General features: G+C 36.2%; 1 protein-coding gene across 4 annotated transcripts in view; it reads left to right on the top strand.

The window, feature by feature from the left end:
• EVI5 (ecotropic viral integration site 5) overlaps positions 1-16,420 on the top strand; it is a 294,360-nt gene that overhangs the window by 194,145 nt on the left and 83,795 nt on the right. For all 4 annotated transcript variants that reach the window (XM_063625474.1, XM_063625476.1, XM_063625477.1 and 1 more), the window contains one exon: positions 1,743-1,838. In XM_063625474.1, coding sequence (XP_063481544.1) covers positions 1,743-1,838 — 96 coding nt within the window. The remainder of the gene's footprint in view (positions 1-1,742; positions 1,839-16,420) is intronic.

Genomic DNA, 16,420 nt, shown 5'->3' with positions numbered 1-16,420 from the left:
AAAGAAATGTGTATGTACCAGTGTGTTGGGGAAAATGGGTATATTACCCATTATTATTTTAATCAGTTATATACTTTTACTTTTTTGTGAGGTGTTTGGATTCAAAAAGCATCAGTATTTGAATGCAAGTACGTTCTTTCCTGAAATAAATTTACAGTATAGCAGTGGTGAGGGAGTGGGGGAAAGGCAGTGAGATGGAAGGAGAGGAGGGAGGGTTTGGTGTGTGTGTGTGTGTGTGTGTGTGTGTGTGTGTGTGTGTGTGTGTGTGTGTGTGAAATAACTAAAGAGTTGACTGTAGACTGGGAATTAGAATGGATTACTAAAGGCAAGTTATGGGATTTAAAAAAATAAACTAGGCATCCACCTTTCCATGGTGAGATAGTAGGAATGATGCCCTTTAAAGATTCCGGCCTTATTATTGTATAAGAAATGAGACTTTTGATGGCATATATAAAGCTGTAATTCCACCAGCTTATTCTGGTGTCATTAAAAACCAAGAGTGAAGCTTGAATGGTTTATCAGTGTCACTGAAATCCAGAAATGAAATTACATCCTTATAAATATGCATGGCTGTTACAATGTATACTGACAGAAATCTGTAGGCAGTACTGAAATTCGTACTAAAAGCACAGTCACTTTTGAAGGATATGACTAAACTAATTTATAAATAAAATAATATTAAATGCGGTTGTATCAATCTGATTTGTCCTACCAATAGCTGATTTTTTATGATGCTAAATTGTCTGTGTTGACATCTTATAGATAACTAAATTTAATCTTTTATTTATTATTGGTGTTAGTTTTCCTTAAACATATTTTGATAATGGTGTTACTAGATTTAATATTGCTCCTCAAATGCCTTAGTACCTGTTGAGCAAAGTAAGTGTTCTTTGGAAATAAATCTGAGGAACTTGCTGTTGAAAATAATAATTTTCTTTGAACTTGTCTAAGTAATGGGCTCAGATTTAGAATATTAGAGGATTTTATGAATATGGGATTTTATTTAATTTTTAATTGTTCATTAATACCTCTGTGAAGTATGTTACAGATGCAGACTCTGATATCTCCCCTGTGTTTAAGCTGTGTGTTAATTTATTCAATCTTTCGTGATGCCTTTTGCAGATTTTGAGAAGGACCAATGTATTGTTACCCTAGCACCTAGTACATTCTGATGAAATGTGTATATTTTACCGTTATGTTGGAATGATTCAGGAACAAAGTTAATTTTTCAAGAAAGCCAGTCCTTGAATTATATAAATCTGATTCATTTTCATTTAGTATTATAAGATTATAGCTTATGATTAATTTATAATTATTAAAGCTTTATTTTTTATTTGTGTAAAATATGTGGATATTGTTTATAATATTAATGTTATTTTCCCTCTCAACTTAATTTGAATGTTCTCACTCAAAGTTGAAATATTAGAAGCCTGTGAACCCCAGTTTCAAAATGCAAAACACTCTAAAACCCTAGTTTTTTCATAAATTTCACACAAATTCTTTTGGAGGCGAAACTTAATTTGAATTGATATATGGCCATTTATAATTGTTATTTATTCCACTTAATGTGAACATTTATATCTCACTGCTTCATTGCATGCACTGAGCATATTGTTTCATTATGGATGCTGCCTTAGACCCTGCTGGATAATACTAATATATGGTTTATGCAACCTATTTTCTAAAATCTGAATTCCAAACACACCTGGTTTATTTTGTTTTGGTTTGGTTTACCACACTAGAATAAGGAAGAAGTGATGGCTGTGAGGCTCCGGGAAGCAGATAGCATAGCTGCTGTGGCTGAACTACGACAACACATTGCTGAGCTTGAAATCCAGGTACCATATGAAAATAATAAAGTACATGTAAAAATATAGTTTCTTCTATCCTGTTTGTCTGAACAGTAACTTACTCTTTATCCTCATGACTGTGATTCTTTTTTCAATAATCATTCATTTCCAACTTTATTTTTTTATTGTGGTAAAACAGACATAAAACTTACCATTTTAAAGTATACAGTTCTGCAGCATTAAGTGTATTTTACATTGTTGTGCAGCCATCACCACCGTCCATGTCCAGAACTTTTTCATCCTCCCTAACTGAACCTCTTTGCCCATTAAACACTAACTTCCCATTCCCCCAGCAACTGGCAACCACCAGCAACTGGAAACCACCATTCTACTTTGTCTCTATAAATTTGACCACTCTGGTTACCTCGTATAAGTGGAATCATACAATACAGTCATATGCTGCATAAGGACATTTCAGTAACGGACAGCATATATGGTGATGGTCCCATAGGATGATAATGAAGCTGAAAAATTCCTTTTGCCTAGTAACTGTAGCCGTCATTATGTTATAGTGCAACACATTACTCGAGTGTTTGTGATGAGGCTGGTATAAACAAACCCACTGCACTGCCACTCATAAAAGTGTAGCACATATAGTTGTGTATAGCACATAATACTTGATAATAAATGACTATGTTACTGGTTCATATGTTTACTATTTGTTGTTTTGCTGTACTAATATTGCTATTTTAGAGTCTAATTCTACTTATACAAAAAAAGAGTTAACTCTAAGACAGTCTCAGATCCTTCAGGAGGTTTTCCAGAAGGCATTGTTTTCATAGGAGATGACAGCTTCATGTGTGTTATTGTCCCTGAAGACCTTCCAGTGGGACAAGATGTGGAGGTTGAAGATAGTGATATTGGCGGTGCTGACCCTGTGTAGGCCTAAGCTAATATCTTAGTTTTTAACACAAATGTTTTAATTTTTTTTTTTTTTTGAGACAGGATCTCACTCTGTTGCCCAGGCTGGAGTTTAGTGGCACAGTCATAGCTCACTGCAGACTCCAACTCCTGGCTCAAGCAGTCCTCATCAGCTTCCCCAGTACCTGGGACTACAGGCACACATGACCACACCCAGCTTATTTTATTTATTTATTTAGTAGCAATGAGGTCTCACTTTGTTGGCCAGGCTGGTTTTGAACTCCTGGGCTGAAGTGATCCGCCCACCTCTGCCTCCCACAGTGCTGGGATTACAAGCGTGAGCCACTGCGCCCAGCCTTAATTTTTTTTTAACTTAAAAAATTTTTTTGTTCATCAGGTGCGGTGACTCATGCCTGTAATCTCAGCACTTTGGAAGGCTGAGGCAGGCAGATCACTTGAGCCCAAGAGTTTGAAACCAACCTGACCAACAAAGTGAGACTCCCTCTCTACAAAAAATACAAAATAAAAGTAGTTGGACCTGGTTGTGCACCTATAGTCCCAGTCCCGGTTACTCAGGAGGCTGAGGTGGGTGGGTTGCCTGAGCCTGGGAGGTCAAGGCTGCAGTAAGCCATGATCACACCACTGCACTCCAGCCTGGGCCACAGAGTAAGACCCTGTTTCAAAAAATATATTTATTAAAAATTAAAATTAAAAATAGAAAAAAGCTTATGGAATAAAGATATAAAAAAGAAAATATTTTATACACCTGTACAATATGTTTGCTAAGCTCAATGTTATAAAAGAGTCAAGAAGTTTAAAAAATTGAAAGTTTATAAATAAAGTTACAGTAAGTTAAAGTTAATTTATTATTGAAAGAAAAACCATTTTTTATAATGTTATAGTATATGTACAAATTTTCTTCATTTTTAAGGCTGAATAATATTCCATTGTATGTATACACCACATTTTTATCTATTCATTCATTGATGGACATTTAGGGTGCTTCCATGTTTCAGCTATTGTGAATAATGCTGCTATGAACACAGGTGTACAAATTTCTGTTCAGGTCCCTGCTTTTACTTCTTTTGGGTACATAGAAGTGGAATTGCTGTATCGTATAGTAATTGTTTAATTTTTTTAAGAAATTGCCATACCATTTTCCACAGAACCTACACCATTTTACATTTCTACCAGCAACACATGAGGATTTCATTTTTTCCACATTCGCACCAACACTTGTTAATTTTCTGTTGTTGTTGTTTTTATAATTACCATCCTAATGGGTATGAACTCATTGTGGTTTTGATTTGCATTTCCCTAATGATGAGCTATGTTGGGCACACTTTCATGTGCTTATTTCGCATTTATATATCTTCTTTGGAGAAATGGTTATTCAGGTCCTTTGCTTAATTGAACCAGGTTGTTTTTGTTTTTGTTGTTGAGTTATAGGAGTTATTTATATATTCTCAATATCACTTTCTTATCATATATATGGTTTGCAAATATTTTCTCCCATTACGTTTGTTGCCTTTTCTCTGTTGATAGTGTTTTTATCACAAAAGTTTTTAATTTTGCTGAATCAACTTACCTGGATTTTTGTTTGTTTGTTTGTTTGTTTGTTTGGTGTTGTTGACTGTGCTCCAAGTCCTTTTTTTAGTGAAAATTTATCACATTTCTGTATTATCAAAACTATCTTCAAAAGAAAATTCAAAGCTTTAAAAATAAATATGTTTTTACAGGGCACAGTAGCTCACGCCTGTAATCCCAGTGCTTTGAGAAGCCAAGGTCAGGGGATTGCTGGAGGCCAGGAGTTCAAGACCAGCCTGGGCAATAGAGTAAGACCCTGTCTCTACAAAACAATTTTTAAAAATTAGCTGGGGGCATGATAGTACACCCCTATAGCCCTTGCTACTTGGAAGGCTAAGGTGGAACGATCCCTTGAGGCCAGAAGCAGGAGTTCCACATTACAAGGAGCTATGATCAAGCCACTGCACTCCAATCTGAGTGACAGAGTGAGACCTTGTCCCCAAAAAAATTTTTTTAATAAAAATAAATGTGTTTTGTCACTTCCTATGCCTTACTTCTTCTTGTATAATATGATAAAAGTAGTAAGTTTTCCCTATGGACAAAATACTATGTTTAAAATCTTACGTCTTTCAAAGTTTTTAATTACATTGTACTCCAAGTCACAATAGTCTTTGCTGTAACATCTAGAATTTTCTTCCCAACTGAAATTTCCTTTTGTCCTTAAATTTCAATTTAAAATGTAATTAATTTCCAAACTTACATATTATATTATAACCTCATCTTTTAATCTGGATCAAAAGTAACCACAACACATTATGATTTGTATGTTTATAAAAAGGTATCCTTTATGTTCTGCTGGTAGTAGTCCCCGTAAAGTGCACATATTCAGGAAAACCTCAAACATGAACCAACTGCATAATATATTTGTAATTAGTTGTTTAAATCATGCTATCATATGTGATTTCAGCATTAGTCTGTACTTTTCTAATATCAAGAAAATCCTAAGAATCTGCCACATTTCTATACATCTTAATCACAAAATAGTAAAATTTAAATCACTCTTTGTTGATTCTGAAATATTTATTAAAATGAAGAACCTGGTATGCAGGATTTTTGTTTAAAATGAAATGTGTTACATTATTTTTGAAAAATAGAAAATTCATGGAATTTTTTTTAACATCTTCCGATCCTTTACTCCTAACCCTGCGTCTAGCCTCTGGTAACCACCATTCTACTCTGTACTTTTGAGTTCAACTTTTTGTATCCCACATGTGAGATCACGTAGTGTTTTTGTTTCTGAGCCTAGCTTATTTCACTTAATGTTCTCCAGGCTCATTCATGTTGTTGTGAATGACAGAATTTCCTTCCTTTTTAAGATTGAATATATTCCACTGGGTATATGTATACCACTTTTTCTTTATTCATTCATCCACTGATGGACATTTAGGTTGGTTGCATGTCTTGGCTATTGTGAATAATGCAGTGAACACGGGAGTGCAGATATCTTTTCAACATACTGATTTCATTTCCTTTGGATATATACCCAGTGGTGGAATTGTTAGATCATATCATTTGTTTTTAATTTTTTGAGGATTTACATTTCTACCCACAGTGTGTAAAATTCCCTTTTCACCACATCCTCTCCAGCACCTGCTATCTTTCATCTTTTTGATAATGGCCATTCTAACAGGTGTGAGGTGATACAATTGTTACTGTTATTATAGTAGGGGTATATTATCATCACTGGCTCTTGATAAAGTGGTCACTGGAATCTTAATTGCCAAATTTGTTGCTATTTTTTCAGTATTTGCCTGCTCGTGCTTATTGCATTTGTTGTTGACCATTTTGTCCTCCTTGCATTCTCACCTTCCCTAACTTTGCTACCACCACTTACTTTTGACTCTTTTTTCTTGTTTAACTGTTGTTTACAGTCATCTTTATCAGTTGTGGATATGTGTATTCCTCTGAAATCCAAGGTTTTAGCTTTCACAAACTATACCCGAATGAAGGGTCTCACTTAAATGGCTTCAGGAACCATCTTTACCAGGGTTCCCCAACCCCCAGGCCACAGACAGGTATCAGTCCATGGCCTGTTAGGAACTGGGCCGCACAGCAGGAGGTGAGCGGGCAGCCAGCAGCATACTGCCTGAGCTCTGCCTCCTGTCAGATCAGTGGCGTGCGTCATTAGATTGCCACAGGAGCACGAATCCTATTGTGAACTGCACATGCAAGGGGTGTTGTTTGCACTCTCCTTATGAGAGAATCTAATGCCTGATGATCTGAGGTGGAACAGTTCATCCTGAAACTATTCTCCCACCCTCTCTATGGAAAAATTATCTTCTACAAAATCTGTCCCTAGTACCAGAAAGGTTGGGGACCACTAATTGTGGCAACAGTGAATCATAATTTAGCTCCAGCCCCAGGCTGTTTCCCCTTACCAATAATTTTCTAAATGGTTTAATAATTTAAAAATTATGAAACATGATGTACAGAGAAGTTAATAAAACAAAGTTACATTGTATGTGTAAAAATATTATACATAAAACTTCTAACCAAGGTTAAGACAAACAAAGTTGCCTGTACTCAAGAAGTCTATTCAGTCACACCCTGTTCCCTATCCTGACTTTTATGACTATCACTGTTTTGCCTTTCCTTATGATTGTGTCATCTTCCTATACATTTCTGATCTATACAGTTTAGTTTTCCCAGCTTCTCAGTTTTGCATAGAGTCATATGGAATATTTTGTGTCGTCTTGTTCAACATTATTTTTGTAAAAATCATTTTATTATTGTACATATTTCATTTTTTAATATATATCACAATGTATTTATCCATTTTACTATTAGTGGATGTTTGGGAATTTCCAGGTTGGGAGTGTTACAAATAATATGGTGATTATGAGCACTCATACATTACATTGATCACATGTGCACAAGTTTCTCTTAGCATGTATACCAAAGTGTGAAATTGCTGCATTGTACAGCATGCAAATCTTCACCTTTATTTTCCAAATCGCTTGTAGTAGTTTAAACTCCCAACAGCTGCATGTGAAAGTTCTTGTTGTTCCACACCCTTCCAGTACTTGGTGGTATCACATGATTTAATTTTTGCCAATCTAGTGATACTTCACTGTGTTTTTCGTTTACATTTTCTTGATTACTAAGGATGTTGGCCATTTTGGATTTCCATTTTTGTAAAGTGCCGTTAAAGTCTTGTTTATATTTTTCTATTAGGTTGTCTTTTTCTTATGGATATGGAGTTTCTATTAGGTTGTCTTTTTCTTATGGATATGGAGTTATTTATATATTGATGTTATATGTTGCAAATAGCTACTACCATTCTGTAACTTGTCCTCTGTTGTTGTTTTTCCTTTATTGTGTCTTTTGATGAGTAGACCAGTAGTTTTAATGGGCACTGAACCATTCTACCTGGAAACAGTACAGAAACTTTGAATTTAACATGTTTAAAATCAGACGTGTTCCAACATGTTTTCCTTATTTTATATTTCAACTCTTGATTAAAGGATCATCTCTTACAAAAATCAGCCAGGCGTGGTGGCAGACACCTGTAATCCCAGCTACCCGGGAGGCTGACGCAGGAGAATCGCTTGAACCCAGGAGGTAGAGGTTGTAGTGAGCCGAGATCGCGCCACTGCACCCCAGCCTGGGTGACAGAACGAGACTCCATCTCAAAAAAACAAACAAAAAAATGGAAACAAAATAAAGGATCGTCTCTTATTAAATTATTCAACCTACTAGTAATCTCACTTACTCTTTCTTACCCTCTAGCATATATACCAAGGGTGTATATGTAAGGTATGCAAATTCTCAGTTTTAGCAGGTAACATTATTTCACAAAGTGCTTGTGCTAGTTTTCTTTCCCACCAACATGTTACCTATTGTAGATTAGCCTTCAGATAATTCTCAATAAGAGTTCATACAGGTTAAAGTGTATCGCCCAACTCTTCAATCTTTCAAAATAGAAAAGTGTTAAGTAAGTGTAAAACTAAATAAAAGGTAATTTGAGTCATTTTTCAAACTTTTTTGAGTCTTTAATAACATTTCTCTTCTCTATACCGCTCCGTTAGTTCATCTGTTTACCCCTTACCTGAACTGTTGTTGTAACCTCCCATCCAGTTTCCTTTTCTCCAGCTTCATCTCTTCTACAAATTACAAAAGCTGTCTCTCCAAAACATAGAAATTTCATTGACTACCTTTTAAATACCAAATCATATCGAAACTCCTTAGCATAAAATCCTTTTTATTATTGCCCAAACTGAATTTGTAGCTTCATCTCTCACCATTATCTCCCCATCCTCATCCCCCACACATACATGCTGTATTCTACCCACTGTGAATTATCCTATTCCCGCACCTATCACATTCTTTCAGAATTCTGTGCCATTCTGCATGTTGCTGTATCTTCCTAAATTGCTGTATTTTTCTGAACTTCCTACTCCTCTACTTTTGAAGTATTTCTGTTTCTTTTTCAGGTCTTAAGACTGAGTGCTTTTTGGCTAACTTGCTGTTAATTTGCTTAGTAAATGAGTTTTCAGTAGATGTCTTAAGGTTTCAATATTTAATTATATGTATATATCTATATAAATATAAATATATAGAGGTATATTTTTAATGCAGATTAAGATTCATAAATAGATCTTTCATTAAAACCTGAAACTTTTTTCAGTTATCAAAGTAATATATTTTAGGTTATTTTCTTAGTCATGGAAATATCTTAGATCATATTCACGTTCCACTAGGGGGAGAACTCAACTTAGTCTAAGATTTTTGTACTTCAGTTGTCTTCAGATTAACTCTTCCAATTACTGGTACTCTCTTGTGAGTAAAATTTTTTTGCACAAACCGCATTCTCTCAAACTCTTCTTTTAATAAATTACATTACTATTTAGTCTGTTATTCATATAATGAAAGCCTACTTTTAATGTAGTTATGAAAATTATACTTTTGTAAACATTTAGATGAGAAAATACATGAAGAAATACTCATTTTTATAAATACTATAACATTGTAATATATACTTACATATAGATATATAGTATATTTATATACATACTATGTAGTATATAGATACAGGTAGACTGAAATTTATTAAATTTATTTTCAAAGATTATTCAGTCTACTTAGAACTTTTAGGTCTAATTTAAGATTTATCATCTACTGCCATGTTGTTATTCTGACATAACTACATCTGTAATCTAGTTATATTGTTTATAATAATGCCTCCTCCACCACCCTGTCTTTGTTGGAGCTGTTTTGTATTCGCGTCTTACAGTGAACTTAACCATTTTTAAATGTAGCAGCTTTCAAATTTTAGACATTTTCCTAGAACTGTTTTTAAAAGTTACTATTACCTAGTTTTCTTCTCTAAATGAATGACACTTATTGGTGGGTTTTTTGCTATAAAATTATTACACTGTTCTGTTATAATGCTCAGTTGGGAACAGATTATACAACCTGTAAAATTAAGGAGTTGAACTCTAAGGTTCTATCACATATACAACAATATTATACCATGTATAGCATGTAAATATTTTTTGACAATTCTGAGTTACCATGAATTTTAATTACTATGTACTCATCTCACTTTATTAATACTTCTATGACTTTCTCTTTGGCCAAATTTTTACCTTAAATAACATTCCTATTCTAGTTACTAGACTCTTATGTTACTTTATTTTTTCTTCATAACAGTTATTACTTTTTTCATAAATTATACATTTTTTTATTTTAGATGTGGGGGTACATGTGAAGGTTTGTAGATAAACACATGTCATGGGGGTTTGCTGTACATACTACTACATCACCCAGGTATTAAGTTCAGTATCCAATAGTTATCTTTTCTGCTCCTCTCCCTCCTCCCACCCTTCCCCCTCAACATATTTTTATTTTTAATTTTCCACATTCCCCACTAGAGCATAAGCTCCATGGGAGTGCAAGAGTGGAATTTTTGTCTGTCTTATTCATTACTGTATTCTCTTTTGGGCAGTGGCGGGGGAGACAAGGTCTCAAGATCACGCCACTACACCCCAGCCTGCGTGACAGAACGAGACTCCATCTCAAAAAAAAAAAGGTCTCACTTTGTTGGTCAGACCAGAGTGCAGTGTCACTGCAGCCTTGACCTACTGGGCTCAAGCAATCCCCCCACCACAGCCTCCTAAGTACCTGGGACTACAGGAGCACACCACCACACCTGGCTAATTTTTGTATTTTTTGTAGAGATGGAGTTTGGCTATGTTGCCCAGGCTGATCTCCAACTCCTGAGCTCAAGCGATCTGCCCACCTGGGCCTCCCAAAGTGCTGGGACTACAGGTGTGAGCCACTGCACACAGCCTCATTGCTATATTGGGTGCTTACTATATAATGCCTGGTATATAACCATCATTCAGTACATATTTGTATTTGACCAGTAGATATTTGAATTTTGACAATAATTCATTCATCTTCTGATGTTGTTTCTAAAATAAATGATTTTTAATGTATGCAGTTGTCACTATATTCACACATGTATCAACTTGTATACGTTCTTTTGTTATTAGGTCACTACCAGTTAGGAAGGAGAAAATGCATTCAGCCTCTGTCCAAATGTATTTACCATTACAGAGTAGGAGTGACTGAGCCCAGGTCCCTTCTTTGAAATGTTTTTGAATAGAATTTAAACCTCTGAAAATTAATGTATATTTATTGTTGGTATTAATGACTGTAATAACATGCGAGAAGATGCCAAGTATTATCAGAATTTTTTTTGCTATCCTCACATATGCTTTAGAACCCAGTTTTCTGTTTGAATGTCTCAGTCTAGTAGCCTGCAAAAATAAATATGACATATCTTAATCAGAATAAAGAGCTTCAAGAAATTTAGTTATGAAGAACAAGAGGATTTTAAAATCCTGAATGTCTCTGTGGTCCTAACTGTTTGTCTTTTTGTTTTCTTCTAATTGCTAGAGATTCTGTATTGGTTAAAAGAATGGATTTTTGAGTCCAACCTCTTATTAGCCTCTTATCTTTGACAAGTTTTTTAATGTATTTGTTGGTTCACTCATTCAAAACTGAGAATTCTAAAGCTATCTGCCTTATAGTTGTTGGGATCAAATGAGAAAGCTCATGTAAAGTGTTCTTTCTTGCCTACATAGTATCCAGAAAAACAGCTCGTAGACCTTATGTAAAAAGTCACATTCGATATTGTAGAGTCCCCAAAATTACAACCAAACTAGAAAGTTCTGAAACTCTTTGGGTTTCCTTAAAGATAGTCTTTAACAACCTCAGATACTAAATATATATCCCTTTCCAAAAATTATATAAAGCCTGAAATTAAGAATTATCTTGGGGCCAGGTGTAGTGGCTTACACCTGTAATCCCAGCACTTTGGGAGGCTGAGGCAGGATGATCACTTGCGGTCAAGAGTTCAAGAATTATCTTGGCTTTTTGTTTTTTCTGTAATATATACTTAAGTAAGATTCTTTCTGTCCACCATGAAACCCTATTTAGTTACACTTCATTTTTTGTGTATTTGCTGTATTTGGAAATATAGAGCTTATTACCTAACAACTTTAATTATTCCAGGATACTAATAATAAGAGTAATAATTAAGAGTAATAATAGCTGGCATTACTGAACACTCAGTATATACCAGGCAGTGTTCTAAGCCATTTGAGGATATTCATGTATTTAATCCTCACAAAATCATAGGAGATACTGGTTTTGGGGTTTTTTTGTTATTGTTGTTTTCAAGACAGAGTCTCACTTCATCGTCCAAGCTGTAATGCAGTTGCGCAGTCATGGTTCACTGCAACCTCGACCTCCCAGGCTCAAGAGATCCTCCCACCTCAGCCTCCAACTAGGTGGGACTACAGGCACATGCCACTATGCCCGGCTAATTTTTGTATTTTTTTTTCTGTAGAGGTGGGGTTTTGCCATGTTCCCCAGGCTGATATTGATCTCCTGGGCTCAAGCAGTCCGCTTTCCTTGACCTCCCAGAGTGCTGGGATTACAGACATGAGCCACCAAGCCCAGCAAAATATTGTTAATATCTTCATTTTATAGTTGAGAAAACTGAGGCATAGAGAAGATTTTAAAATGAGATTTTGTTATTTGTATGAAAACCCACTCTTGAATTTTTTCCAGGAATAAAATGAATTTCTCTTCTTTAGTATTTCAACATACTGCCGTGGTAGTTTTATAAGTTTCCTTAATAGCATATTGACAGCCTCCTCTAAATCTGCTTATTATACAACTAAAGTTACTATTAGTACCCTGTTCATTACTTAAAATTTTTCAATTGTTTCCCCTAGCGTTGGGGACAAAATTCAAACTCTGGCTCTCCTTGTAAGATCCTTCCTACTCGAATTCTTTTCTAGGTTTATTTCCCAGTTACCCCAACATATATATGCCCTGTACTAGAGGCCCAGTATACCAGTTAAGAATCCTTCAAATCTGTCATCCCGTTTTACTCCATGTTTTTCTCCCTCCTCCTTTGATCTTGCTTTTTATTTCAAAAGTCAGCTTTTTTTATTATTATTATACTTTAAGTTTTAGGGTACATATGCACAACGTGCAAGTTTGTTACATGTGTATACATGTGCCATGTTGGTGTGCTGCACCCATTAACTCGTCATTTAACATTAGGTATATCTCCTAATGCTATCCCTCCACCCTCCCACCACTCCACAACAGGCCCCGGTGTGTGATGTTCCCCTTCCTGTGTCCATGTGTTCTCATTGTTCAATTCCCACCCGTGAGTGAGAACATGCGGTGTTTGGTTTTTTGTCCTTGCGATGGTTTGCTGAGAATGATGGTTTCCAGCTTCATCCATGTCCCTACAAAGGACGTGAACTCATCATTTTTTATGGCTGCATAGTATTCCATGGTGTATATGTGCCACATTTTCTTACTCCAGTCTATCATTGATGGACATTTGGGTTGGTTCCAAGTCTTTGCTATTGTGAATAGTGCTGCAGTAAACATACGTGTGCATGTGTCTTTATAGCAGCATGATTTATAATCCTTTGGGTATATACCCAGTAATGAGATGGCTGGGTCAAATGGTATTTCTAGTTCTAGATCCCTGAGGAATCGCCACACTGACTTCCACAATGGTTGAACTAGTTTGCAGTCCCACCAACAGTGTAAAAGTGTTCCTATTTCTCCACATCCTCTCCAGCACCTGTTGTTTCCTGACTTTTTAATGATGGCCATTCTAACTGGTGTAAGATGGTATCTCATTGTGGTTTTGATTTGCATTTCTCTGATGGCCAGTGATGATGAGCATTTTTTCACGTGTCTTTTGGCTGCATAAATGTCTTCTTTTGAAAAGTGTCTGTTCCTATCCTTTGCCCACTTTGTAGTGGGTTTTTTTTTTTGTCTTGTAAATTTGTTTAAGTTCTTTGTAGGTTCTGGATATTAGCCCTTTGTCAGATGAGTAGGTTGCAAAAATTTTCTCCCATTCTGTAGGTTGCCTGTTCACTCTGATGATAGTTTCTTTTGCTGTGCAGAAGCTCTTTAGTTTAACTAGATCCCATTTGTCAATTTTGGCTTTTGTTGCCATTGCTTTTAGTGTTTTAGACATGAAGTCCTTGCCCATGATTATGTCCTGAATGGTATTGCCTAGGTTTTTTTCTAGAGTTTTTATGGTTTTAGGTCTAACATTTAAATCTTTAATCCATCTTCAATTAATTTTAGTATAAGGTTTAAGGAAGGGATCCAGTTTCAGCTTTCTACATATGGCTAGCCAGTTTTCCCAGCACCATTTATTAAATAGGGAACCCTTTCCTCATTTCTTGTTTTTGTTAGGTTTGTCAAAGATCATATAGTCATAGATATGTGGCATTATTTCTGAGGGCTCTGTTCTGTTCCATTGATCTATATCTCTGTTTTGGTACCAGTACCATGCTCTTTTGGTGACTGTAGCCTTGTAGTATAGTTTGAAGTCAGGTAGCGTGATGCCTCCAGCTTTTTTCTTTTGGCTTAGGATTGACTTGGCAATGCGGGCTCTTTTTTGGTTCCATATGAACTTTAAAGTAGTTTTTTCCAATTCTGTGAAGAAAGTCATTGGTAGCTTGATGGGGATGGCATTGAATCTATAAATTACCTTGGGCAGTATGGCCATTTTCACGATATTGATTCTTCCTACCGATGAGCATGGAACGTTTTTCCATTTGTTTGTGTCCTCCTTTATTTCGTTGAGCAGTGGTTTGTAGCTCTCTTTGAAGAAGTCCTTCACATCCCTTGAAAGTTAGATTCCTAGATATTTTATTCTCTTTGAAGCCATTGTGAATGGGAGTTCACTCATGATTTCACTCTCTGTTTGTCTGTTATTGGTGTATAAGAATGCTTTTGATTTTTGCACATTGATTTTGTATCCTGAGACTTTGCTGAAGTTGCCTATCAGCTTAAGGAGACTTTGGGTTGAGACGATGGGGTTTTCTAGATATACAATCGTGTCATCTGCAAACAGGGACAATTTGACTTCCTGTTTTCCTAATGGAATACCCTTTATTTCCTACTCCTGCCTGATTGCCCTGGCCAGAACTTCCAACAATATGTTGAATAGGAGTGTTGAGAGAGGGCATCCCTGTCTTGTGCCAGTTTTCAAAGGGAATGCTTCCGGTTTTTGCCCATTCCATATGATATTGGCTGTGGGTTTGTCATAGATAGCTCTAATTATTTTGAGATATATCCCATCAATACCGAATTTATTGAGAGTTTTTAGCGCGAAGGGTTGTTGAATTTTGTCAAAGGCCTTTTCTGCATCTTATGAGATAATCATGTGGTTTTTGTCATTGGTTCTGTTTATATGCTGGTTTACATTTATTGATTTGCGTATGTTGAACCAGCCTTGCATCCCAGGGATGAAGCCCACTTGATCATGGTGGATAAGCTTTTTGATGTGCTGCTGGATTTGGTTTGCCAGTATTTTATTGAGGATTTTTGCATCGATGTTCATCAGGGACATTGGTCTAAAATTTTTTTTTGTTGTTGTGTCTCTGCCAGTCTTTGGTATCAGGGTGATGCTGGCCTCATGATATGAGTTAGGGAGGATTCCCTCTTTTTCTATTAATTGGAATAGTTTCAGAAGGAATGGTACCAGTTCCTCCTTGTAGCTCTGGTAGAATTCGGCTGTGAATCCATCTGGTCCTGGACTTTTTTTGGTTGGTAAGCTATTAATTATTACCTCAATTTCAGAGCCTGTTATTGGTCTATTCAGAGATTCAACTTCATCCTGGGTTAGTCTTGTGAGGGTGTATGTGTCGAGGAATTTATCCATTACTTCCACATTTTCTAGTTTATTTGTATAGAGGTGTAGATAGTATTCTCTGATGGTAGTTTGTATTTCTGTGGGATCGGTGGTGATATCCGCTTTATCATTTTTTATTGCGTCTAATTCTTTCTCTTTTCTTCTTTGTTAGTCTTGCTAGCAGTCTATTTATTTTGTTGGTCTTTTCAAAAAAGCAGCTCATGGATTCATTGATTTTTTGAAGGGCTTTTTGTTTCTCTATTTCCTTCAGTTCTGCTCTGATATTAGTTATTTCTTGCCTTCTGCTAGCTTTTGAATGTGTTTGCTCTTGCTTCTCTAGTTCTTTTAACTGTGATGTTAGGGTGTCAATTTTAGATCTTTCCTGCTTTCTCTTGTGGGCATTTAGTGCTATAAATTTCCCTCTACACACTGCTTTGAATGTGCCCTAGAGATTCTGGTATGTCGTGTCCTTGTTCTCATTGGTTTCAAAGAACATCTTTATTTCTGCCTTCATTTCGTTGTGTACCCAGTAGTCATTCAGGAATAGGTTGTTCAGTTTCCATATAGTTGAGCAGTTTTGAGTGAGTTTTTTTTTTTTTTTTTTTTTTTTGAGACGGAGTCTGGCTCTGTCACCCAGGCTGGAGTGCAGTGGCAAGATCTCGGCTCACTGCAAGCTCCATCTCCTGGGTTCACGCCATTCTCCTGCCTCAGCCTCCCAAGTAGCTGGGACTACAGGCGCCCGCTACCACGCCTGGCTAATTTTTTGTATTTTTAGTAGAGACGGGGTTTCGCCGTGTTAGCCAGGGTGGTCTCGATCTCCTGACCTTGTGAACTGCCCGCCTCGGCCTCCCAAGGTGCTGGGATTACAGGCGTGAGCCACCACACCCGGCTTGAGTGAGTTTCTTAATCCTGAGTTCTAGTTTGATTGTAC

This window comes from Symphalangus syndactylus, chromosome 12 (genome assembly GCF_028878055.3).
Source record: "Symphalangus syndactylus isolate Jambi chromosome 12, NHGRI_mSymSyn1-v2.1_pri, whole genome shotgun sequence".
Classification (NCBI taxonomy): Eukaryota; Metazoa; Chordata; class Mammalia; order Primates; family Hylobatidae; genus Symphalangus; species Symphalangus syndactylus.
The sequence above is the reverse complement of the archived record's forward strand: the minus strand, read 5'-3'. Positions and strand labels throughout refer to the sequence as shown.